The 10,860-nt window shown below is 35.9% G+C and overlaps 1 protein-coding gene across 1 annotated transcript; it reads right to left on the bottom strand.

The window, feature by feature from the left end:
• Positions 1 to 297: 297 nt before the first annotated feature.
• Positions 298 to 9,314, bottom strand: LOC121077124 (homeobox protein CDX-4-like). Its single transcript, XM_040572004.1, has 3 exons — positions 8,662 to 9,314; positions 3,665 to 3,810; positions 298 to 926 (listed from the first exon to the last, which is right to left on the bottom strand). Exons 1-3 carry the CDS (start codon positions 9,089 to 9,091, stop codon positions 720 to 722), a joined length of 783 nt encoding a protein of 260 aa, XP_040427938.1. The 5' UTR covers positions 9,092 to 9,314; the 3' UTR covers positions 298 to 719.
• Positions 9,315 to 10,860: the final 1,546 nt, after the last annotated feature.

Here is a 10,860-nt window from a genome sequence, read left to right as displayed (position 1 = left end):
TTGAAAACCAAAGAAATATTTACATCTTCCATACTATTTAGTATTTAGTCATGTGCACGACAAATTGTTGTGTTTCTTACAACTGAACAAATCTGGCAAGTTTGGGGTGCTATTATTTATCTGTAACTATTACTTAGGAGATTGGCATGCTTGGATACAATTATGTAGGACAAAGAAGATTAATTTTATTTAATTATATTTAATATGTTGTCATAGCAACTTTATGTTTATTGAGTGTTTAAAAGTGTTTTAAAAGTTATTTTTAAAAACTACCGTAAATTTCAGTCCACTTACGTGTGAATATTTATAAACATCTACAGTTTATTCTAATTATATAAAATGTAACAAACTAAATACATCCAACATCTTACATTTTCTGCAATTGTACTCTATAATCAGTTCACTGACAATTTTGTGTGTATATATGAAGAGACTAGAACTATATTTACTTGAATCTTCAGTGGTATCATTCTTTGGGTCAGTATGTGAAGCACAGTACCTCCTACTTGAAAGATTGAGCGATGAATCTTAGCAGCACGTGTTCCCTGAGATTTCTGTAGTATTTTGAGAATAGTCCCAGATCCTGTACATAGAAGTCAGCACTCTGAAGGTAGTTAAACAAGAATGGTCCTTTGCAAAGATGAGTTTTCAAGAGAGGGGAAAAATCCACTCTTACTTTCCCCTCTTACTTTTGCTTTTTCTTTATATTTCCCCACTGTTCATTCAGAAACTATGACCTGATGAATGTCAGTGGACTGTAATCCGTTTATTCCATGTGGTGGTGGGAACAGGGAACCGGGTATTTCATTTGGGCTGAGTGAACCAGAGTCACTCTGAACTGAGCCCCCGCTGCCATCAAACTGAGAGATTTTCTTCTTGATCATTTTTCTTTCTTTGGCTCTGCGATTCTGGAACCAGATTTTCACCTGCAATGTTATAAATAATGTCTGATCAGTTTAAGGTAGTGGTCAACTTTTTACAGCAATAGTAGCAATGAAAAAATATATGTATACAAAGCAAAGCAAATATCCCCTTTACCCCTCTCAAAAAAACAAACCTATACCAACACTGGACTTGTGCAGTAGAAAATTATTTAGTTACTTATTTTCTATATCATAATCAACAGAAACTTGTTATTTACTTAGACCTGCATTAAAGTGAACTTGTATTATATTTAGGAACATTGGAATAAACTGTTCTCATTTAGACACAGAGTCCACCTAGTTCATCATCTAAGCTTTTACAGTGGTATGTGCCATACTTAAAGGAACATGCAATTATAGAATAATTTGTCAGCTTTCTTTTTCATCTCTGTTAGAGATTAATTCAAACCCAAGTGGTGAGGGTTCATTTTCTTCTTTATATCGAGTGATTTGTGTATGTATTTGTATTCTTGTTTTGTTTTAGGGTATATATTTATATATGTATTATGCATATGTATGTCAGGTGTATAGCTATATCAGCACTACTTAATGACAATGAATTAATGACAATAAAGCTAATTGTTCGTATTGAAAGAACCCTATCTATTTGAAATCCTATCTTGGTATCTCAATTTTCTTGTGTGAATGAGCAGAAAACCACGTTTGTGTTTTCCTTATTATTTTTCACTGTTCTCACTTCATAGTCTGTTACATCCTTTAAGGTATATTGAGTACGATATTATATAGAAAAAAAATTCTCTATTACTTTCCAAGTAGGTTTTACTTTATTACCTTACAGGTAACGACAGTAAGAAGCATTTAGCTTTGTCAGTCATGAGTCACGTAGAAATGCAGATAGGGTATGTGTTTTGTCTATGTTTTGCCTGAAGGAAATTTGAGTCAGAAATTGGATAGCTTTAAGAGAAGAGCAGCAGTTACGTAAAAAGAAACTAACAGCTGGTTTTATGCGGCATCACTAGTTACTCCAGGTATGTCTGCATTCTAAATCCGCTAGGTTGCATAACATCAGAGCAGGGATTTGAATCTTTTAGAACTGCAGTTCCCGGGAAATATTCTAATGGAGCTACATCCTACTGTAAAATTCGTTGGAATTTGTTGATGATCAACTTGTTTTTCTTAGTTACTTTCCAGAGCCTCTTACAGAATCATAGAATATCCCGAGTTGGAAGGGGAGACTACCTAATAATTAAATGAATATGCCTGAGAGCGTTGTCCAACGGCTTCTCGAACTCTGGCAGGCTTGGTGCTGTGACCATTTTCTTTCACTTCTTCTCAGTGAAGAAACTTTTCCTAATATCCAACCTGATTTGTAGTCTACAGAGTGTAATCCATGTACAATTTGGGTCTGACACTGAACATCGCTGCACTACGACATGATTCTAAAGACCTGGTGCTTGAGCCTAAAATGTTGTTACTTATCTATGCATCCTTACACTTTGCTCGAAAGAGCTCGAAATTGAAAGAGAGCTTCGAATTGAAGCTCGAAAGAGCTTCAATTGGTCCCTCTCTATTCCATGTTCTTGCACAGACTGAATGCAGAAGAAGAGGATGCTACTGAAAGAGGAGGATATTTTAGAGAACTGAATGTGTATATTCAGAAAGAACAATAGTTTGTAAAATTCTAAAAAGAAAGATCTCTTAATTAAATTTACCTGGGGGCAATAAGTCTGGTTGCTAAGGTATGAGATGCTTTATTCAGTATCACCAAATCTTCCCTTATCTTCCAAATGTAGCAGAGCCATTGAAATTCTGTTGTATAAAGAGGGCTGGATACAACAGTTGCTATACTTGCATTCAGCAGAGCCGTGTTTCCTAAATGTGCTCTCCAACACAGTGACTTTAGGAAATTCATTATCCCAAATTCCTCTAGTCTTTGCATGAACACAGCTAGGATACCTGGGCCCCTGCTCAGGAGACTTTAGTCAAGACAGAGTTTAAATATGTATGTAACTTGAACACAGAGGTACTTTTCAAATAAGCAATAGATCTAAGTATGCACTTGGAAATTTCCTGAGCAGATAGTCTTGGCTACGTATACATGCATAAGTGGCATAAAAATTTGGCATCAAGTTTTATAGCCTAAAGCATCCTCTACATAATAGGTGTTTCTAGTACCTGTGAGCATGATAGCGAAAAGAAATCCTGACTTGAAAATCAAAGGCTCTAAATGCTCCTTTAAAACGTGCCGAAACCTCACTGAGGGAGAATGCGGCATGTGGCAATAGTGGTAACAAATACGTAACAAAAAGTACACAGATATCTCATTCGACTGTTCTTTGAATGCCGAGTTTTCATTTTCCTGGCTTACAGCTGTAGTGTATCCAATGCTTTGGATCTTTACTGGCCACCATTTTGTGTGGTTGCAAGAAGAAATAAAATGGAGAATGTCATAACTATTGAGGACATAGCAAAAATATTGTTAAGCTGAAGTGTTTAATTTCTAGCTGTCTAGCAAGCTGTTATACAAGTAAGAATAAGTACTTTTCCATACGTCTGTCATAGATGAATGTCGTAATGTTTAGTTACCCTTAATAGGAGGTTTCTGTCAAATTAACTTATTTTAATTTGTGACTGTGTAGTGTATTCTCTGTGCCTCATACACTTGCAAACTATCCTGGTTGCCTTGGCACTACTTTGTGTACAGAACATGAATGCTGCTTGTGCTCTCCGACAGTCGCAGTGTCTGGTGGATGGGTGAGTATGGTGGACAGTCTGTGTACCTGTCTTTCAGATAGTCCCAGGTTTGCTGCAAGTTCTGACTTTCTCCTTATTGTAATGTATCTGTTGCAGTGAAATTCCTTCTCTAATTCTAGTCTCTGGTGGTCTGTGTAAACAACTCGGTACTTTTCTTTTGTTCTTGTTTTACCTGTTTGAGAAAGAAATATTATTAATATGTGGATTTTTGATAGCATCTTTCTTTCAAACATCTCAAATATTTTACAGACATTGTTAATAAAGCTACAGAGTACTTGCAAAGGATTGTTTTCTCTGTTACAGAGAAGGAATATGAGGTACAGAGTGAATAAGTAGATAGCCAAATGTTATAAGAGCATATTCGTTGTCATAGTTCTCTCTCTCCCTTTTTATCTCTCTGTAAATATATGTTTAAATATAAAGCTTAAGTGCAGAATACCCTGAAGCATGTCAAATAATTCATAGCATACATAGTTAGTACTGAATGTATTTGACCTCAAAGGGATTTCATCTCAATGTTCATTGAATGACTTGTGTATACGTGGACATAAATATCACAGGATCTCAAGACTGACTTTCAGTCACAATTTTAATTGTGACTAATTGTACTAATTCTGTATTTGGGCATTTCAGATCAGTTCTCTAACACAAAGAAATGTCAACTAGCAATCTGTTTACCATCTGTGTTTGGTCAAGCTTACAAGTTCAGTAATATATATAATATATACATATATACTAAATAGATACATGTATTTTTTTCCAAAAAGGTACGGTCTTGCAAGGTGCTGGGGGTACTCAGTGGGCTGTTTCCATTTGGAATTGAAGGCACTTGGCATCTTATAAGACTAGACAATAAAATACTTATAAAAGGATTGTGGTATCATCCTATCTCTAACATGTAAAAGTATTCTTAGATGAATTCTGTTAAGAGAAATGTAACATAATATTTAGAACATACCTTTCATTTCTTAGACTTTTTCAAACAACTCTTTTTCTAATAATAATAGAGATCACTTTTAAGCTTATTTTTTCTCTTTTGCACTTCCAACAGCCCAACTAGATAGTTTTCCTTTTTCGTCTGATCTTCCCAGTTTTAGTTTTTTTTTTTTTTTTTTTGATGTGAGTTTTCTGGGACAAACTGTAAGACAAAGACTCCTTTAAAGTGGTTCCCTAAAATCCATTGAGGTGTTAAGATGAAGCACACGCCACACAAAAGAGCGACAAGGAGATCTTATCAAGAACCCCTTTTACATTCAGAAACACAAGCCAATTGGTTTGGAATTTACAAGCCCTAAACAAATGTCAGACTCTTTCATCTTAGCAGAGGAAAAAAGGACAGAAATAAACGAAGGAATATTTTTCTTCAGTTCTCTTCAATTTTGGGCCAACATTGAGGATAGACTGAGGTATTTTTATCTGAAGCTAGATGTTTTGAAATACACAAAATTAAGAATGTTTTCCTTAATTCTCTTCCCCTTTGACTTCTAGTGTATGAGGTTTTCCTGGTTAAATTTGCAGGACTACAACATTCATCAAACTTAAGTTCATCATTTTTTTCAAGTTACAAATTGTTGGCTTTGAAATATTTGCTCTAGATGATAGTTATAATGTTAACAATAGTAGAGATATTCAGGTTCCTTGTAAACTGAAGGCTTAGAAGTTAATCTTTGAAAAGAAGTTAAAATTCAACAGGGTTATTCCGGCTTCAATATAATCAGCAAATATAGCCATGATTTGAGGGGGTGGAGAAAAGGAGCAGTCTTCCCCATTCCCCTTGGCCATAAAATTCACAGAGTATTTCTTCTGAAGACAATAAAGCTAGGAGAAGGCCTCTTTATTTGCTGTGAAAATCATCACCCTTTCCGGCAGTATAACTCCTGAAGAAAAAAGGGAGAAGGAAGAGACAAGACTGCATATCAAAGCAAAGAGAAGTGTTGAAAGGGTCTGTTGCTTCAATATGACAGATAGGCCTCAAAACTGAAGACAATGTAGGCCAGTGGAAAATAGATGTCACAACTAGTTTACAAAGCAAAATAAATTAGCATTAAAGCGAAGACCTGGCCCTTTTCCCTGTTTTTCTGTTTTGTTTTCTAGCTGCATTTCTGCTGTGATGTGATCTGAATTACTTGGACATCATTGCTTGTGATGACATCAAATGTGTTGAGTATAATAAAAAAAAAAAAAAAAAGCCAAAGCTGACCTTGCAAAATATATATATAATGTGTGTGTGTATATATATATAAATCTTGTCCTTTTGTGTAGTCCCCTTGAAGTCCGTTCTGTTTTTGAGAAAGGTCATTCCCAGCTGAAGTTTCACAAAAAGTTTTATAAGATTTTAGGTTCTAGACCCTTGTTTAGAGACGTTCTCTTCAGTAAGCTTCATGCCTTGAAGACTCGCTCTCATAGAATTACACACTTTGCACATAATATTGCAGGTTTTAGAAATGGTTTGAAGTTTTAGTCTGTAACTGAAGTTGGAAGGGCATTTTGTACATTGATTGTAGTGAAAACAGAATCAGACTGTAATTAATACTGCAAGTGTTCTTTCTTGTTTTTGTAGCTCATCTGGGAAGATAACTTTACCAAGCCCACTTTGGATGTTTATTTTTAAAAATTTCTTATTGCCTAGTATGTCTACAATGTCTATGTATTTGACAAAAAGGGTTGTTCCGAATATGCAGTAATGGTCTTTTAGTTAGAAGATACAAATTATAGAATTTCAAACCAAATTTGAGCTGTTGAAAGCAGATAGTAGTTACGTTTCATCCTAAGGATTGTCTTGGTCAGGTAAATTTTCATTTCAGTTTTCCTGAAGTTTAATTGTTTGTATAAAATGTTTGTATAAAATGAAAAAACAGAGGGTAAATAGACATTAACACCCCTTTCCCCAAAATAATTCCCATTGTCAGTATTTTAGTAGGCTCCTTCATTTAATTAGAAGTGTTTTGATTTCTGTTACTCCGTGCTGCTCAGGGTATACATGTATATATGTAAGTAAATGTATTTGTGAAGTTCAGGGCTGTATAGTTCTGAAATTTTGGACCAATGAACTGTATTAGTCTTCAATAATATTGGGGAGGAGGAGCTGGTAGCTACTTTATATCATGCATAATAATCTGGGCAAAAGGAAAAACAAAGCAATTCTGCTTTGAAGAGTGGTTATAATGATATCAAGTACGTTTTCTTACATTCTAGAGAAAATATTGGTAAGTTAATGTGTAGTTATGTGCATAATTTCACTCTTGCAATTATGTTTGAATTTCATTCCCTATAACTTTTTGTGTCAGTATTAAAGTTTTCCAGTTCTTACGCTTAACATTATTTTAAAGACACTGATAAGCCAAATGTGGTTTGGTACTTCCCTTGTTTTAAATGCATCACATTTTTGTTTTACTTTCCCAAACCCTTTTTATTAAGCGGGATTGATGTCTTCAGCCAAATTCAGTGAAGTCTTGAGCTGTTTTTAACACTTCAAAGCATTGGGCTCTTGGAATGTAAAGCCTCAGGACATTTATCTGTGGACAGGCCCCAATTCACCTGTCCAGAATTGTTCATAAAATATTTCAGCATGAGTGTAAATTCTGTGATTTTCAGACCGGAGATGAGTGCTTTTCTGCATTGCATATACATTTTATGAAGGTGAGCAAGCATATGTGAAACTTTGCAGTGTCTGCCTTGTCTGTGCAATTAGTGTAAAACAAGGATTTAGATTTTGAAAATACTAATGCATTTAAACCTCAGTGCTGTGACAGAGACAGGGTTGCCTCATCGACATTCAGTAGTCTGAATTGATTCTGGACTGTGCTCGGGTCTTGCATCACTTTTACACCTGGAAAACTCCAATGATGTTAATGAAGTTACTGCTGATTTACATGAGTATACATAAGGATGTGGTGGGGGGAGGAACAGATTCTAAATCTGCCTGGCTTTGAAGACCTTTGTAAAGACCTCAAATGGAAGGATGGCATTGTGGTATCTTAATGTGCGCTAGGCATTTTACTTTGTAACAATGGGAAAACAGTCTGTATCTACTTTATAACTAAGAAACAATTACTAGACTAATTTTGTTTTTGAGTGATAACCATTTGAAGGACTGTTACTGAAGTGGTGGTGCTGATTTTCTGTGTCTGCTAGGATTGCTCCAGTTGTAATTGCCCTTCTTTCTTTAGAGCATTTTCTTTGATGCTCTCTAACACACACTTACTACTTTTAACCTTAGCAAGGTTTGCTAAATCTATTGTTACACACAATTTACACCTTGGGAATATACACAGAAAAGTTCTGGCATGCAGCTTGTGACAAAAACAGGCACATCAATGAGTGACACCTGGGAGAAAGTGAGTTTTAATTGTCTAACTGTAGCAAGCTGCAAAATTCTGGTACATGAAAATACTGAAAAAACCAGTTTGAAACTAAATGAAGCAAAAGCTGATGAGACATGGTCTGCAAACAAAATAGTCTGCAATGACAATTTGAGTCAGATTATTTGTCTGGGGGCATTTCTTCTCACTTAATAGATCTACATAGAATAATGAAAAACAGGCAAATAAGGAGGAAATTGCGTAATTGCTACAGCTTGATCATAGCACAATTTTCTTTAAAATTATTGAAAAGTCTTTAAAGGTTTAAATATGTAAAACAGGTCAGTATAAAATTGATCTTTACCTTGTGATGCAGAATAATTTCCATGTTTTTGTGTGCAACTGTTAAAAGCAACATTTTCAAGAGTGTCATATTTTTCATCAGATTTACGCAATGTTAGAACAAAGATACACATGAGCTTGAATGAGATGCAGCCATATCTAGACACAACAGCCATTCTACAGTCATATAAAACCTTTATGGGATGAAAGTGAAACTAGTGCAAATTCAGTTAAAATTGCATTAAACAAGAGTAGGTTAAATAAATGTCCTAAATGACCCACCAACCGATGTGCTTTAAGTAAAGTTAATTATTTATGAGATCAGTGATAGCAGAAAAATGCTTTCTGAGATAAACAAAAATAATTTAGCATACGCTTACCAGTAGTGTTGGTTTGCACCGTTTTCCTCAGCCATTCATAAGAGCTGTGCCTTTGGCTGTTGGGAGAGATTTGCTGTGCATTAATTGTATCTACAGGAGGTAACCCCCCGGATCCAGCAGGATGGAGGGAGCTGTAATCAGCAGAACTGTAGGAGACCTGCCCAGGAGGTGAGCCATTGATCTGTGCAGCAGCCACCGTGCTGGAAGGTCCTGGGCCATAAGCGTTCCAGTCCTCCCTCTGTGGGCCATAGTGGGATCCCCAGGTTCCCGCAGGCTGTCCGTGGTTGTCCAGGGCTGGCACATGGTGATATCCCATGTAGTCTGAGTAGGGGGGAGCAGATGCGAAGTTTTGCACTGGCAGGTTGTTGTTACCCCTTGCAGGTCCTGGATACATGCTGTTCTCTTTATCCAAGAGAGAGCTCACGTACATGATGGTCACAGATCGTAAACGTGTTGTCACAACATCCTGTTCTTCTGTGTCTTCTTTTGCTGCTTAAAATAATTGTTTGATTTTTTTTTTCCTTAATAATGCCACTCTGCTTGGAATCTACTACTTCATCCTCTTTTTTATCAACTGTGTTACCAGGTGCTGGTGGTAATGGTTTACCAAGATCTTGTCTGACGTCAGCCAAACTGCCTGCCTCATAATTACATTTACATTCAAATGAAGGGCTGACCAACCCCACCTTTCTGCTAGTTCTGGTGCTTTCTCTTTTTAGAGAGCTTTTATCTATCCTGTTACCATTCACTGATACTCAACAGTGATTCCAGTGCTGTAATGTGATGCAATTGTTGCTTGCATTTAGAACCTAGTATATAGACCATTTTTTTAAAAAAAAAAAAAAAAAAAAAGGAAAAGAAAAAAGTGTTAAGCTATAACAAAAATGTTCAATGTTTAAATGATTCTTGTCCAGACTATTTATTTTAGGATGTATTGTCAATCAACAAGAAAATCTCTTACTCTCTTAATTTCTCAGATGCTAAAAAAAAATCTAATTTAAAATTTGTAAATTAATGGATACAGTCAGTTTGAATAATATATATGTCTCAAGAATTTCCCCCTTGTTATTGACGTTTATAAGTGATTTTCCAGCATGGGAGAAATTACGGCTCTACCTGTAATGAACATGTTCATGCTCTCCCCATATGGTGTGCTTTAAAGAGATCTCTTCATTTGTTGGCTGTTGCAAACCAATAAATTTTAAGTAGTAGACAATAAATCCTCTTAACGAAGATCGTGGCAGAAGTACAAGCAAAATGACTCAAAAAAATAGCAAAGAAATTCTTTGATCAAGCCGAGCAATATTGTTGGCTTCTGTTTCAAACTGAAGATGATTCTTACGCGCCTGAAAGGCCTTCCTCTGAAACTCCTCTACAGCAGTCCATTTTCGGTGGTGGCAATTAAGTGAAATGGGCAACAAGAAATGTCTGGAATATCAGTGTAGTGGATCAGAACTGCCCTGATGCTTGTCTGTGAAGTGCCTGACACACAGGCACTGGGTAGGTAAGCCTCCACACTGAGAGAAATGATTCTGAAGTTGGTTTTATCTTATTTTAAGAGCTTGATATTAACATGGGAGAATGAAGCCATACCTTATAACTAGGGACTTGCCTCTCTATGGTTGTCTAGTTACAATTTGTAGAGTGTATTTTGATATCAATTTTTATCTTGGATGAATTTCTTTGCAATGAGTTATTTGTCAAGGGGCTTGCAAAAGAGGTGCAAATTATAATGAGTTGTTTCCCTTTACAAAGGTGTGGATTTTCATTCAGCATCCTTTGTATTTTGACACTACTCATATTCACACATCCCTTCTAATTCCAGCACTAAAGGATTCTAAGTGTGTACTTAGGAAAGATATTTAAGATTTTTTTTTTTTTGAGAAAAGGCTTTATGTCGATAACTGTAGCAAAGTCTTTAAGGCCGTTTTTATATCTGCAGATTTCTTCATTTCTTAATCCAGAGGATCCTGAAAATGTTGAAGAAATTTTGCATCATGGGATAGGACATGGAAAAAGTAAGGCTCCTGTAATTGGTGTGCCCCTTATTCAAAGACAAACCAAAACCACCACCAACAAAATCTCTGGACTCTATTGAGCATCATTCAGATTAAACAAGGTTGTTTCCTATACTGGAAGCATCATTGGCATTTTGCCTATTTGTGAGCATGACGCCAACTGCTCAATTCCTATATATTG

This window comes from Cygnus olor, chromosome 13 (genome assembly GCF_009769625.2).
Source record: "Cygnus olor isolate bCygOlo1 chromosome 13, bCygOlo1.pri.v2, whole genome shotgun sequence".
NCBI classification, from domain to species: domain Eukaryota; kingdom Metazoa; phylum Chordata; class Aves; order Anseriformes; family Anatidae; genus Cygnus; species Cygnus olor.
This window is presented reverse-complemented; position numbering and strand designations above follow the sequence as displayed.

Excerpts from the sequence above, each read along its gene's own strand:
- LOC121077124 (XM_040572004.1), bottom strand. The coding sequence starts at position 9,091 with ATGTACGTGAGCTCTCTCTTGGATAAAGAGAACAGCATGTATCCAGGA. Across the intron at positions 3,811-8,661 it reads GGTGCAAACCAACACTACTG|GTAAAACAAGAACAAAAGAA; the intron begins GTAAGCGTATGC and ends TTTCTCAAACAG. Across the intron at positions 927-3,664 it reads TGGGACTATCTGAAAGACAG|GTGAAAATCTGGTTCCAGAA; the intron begins GTACACAGACTG and ends ATAACATTGCAG.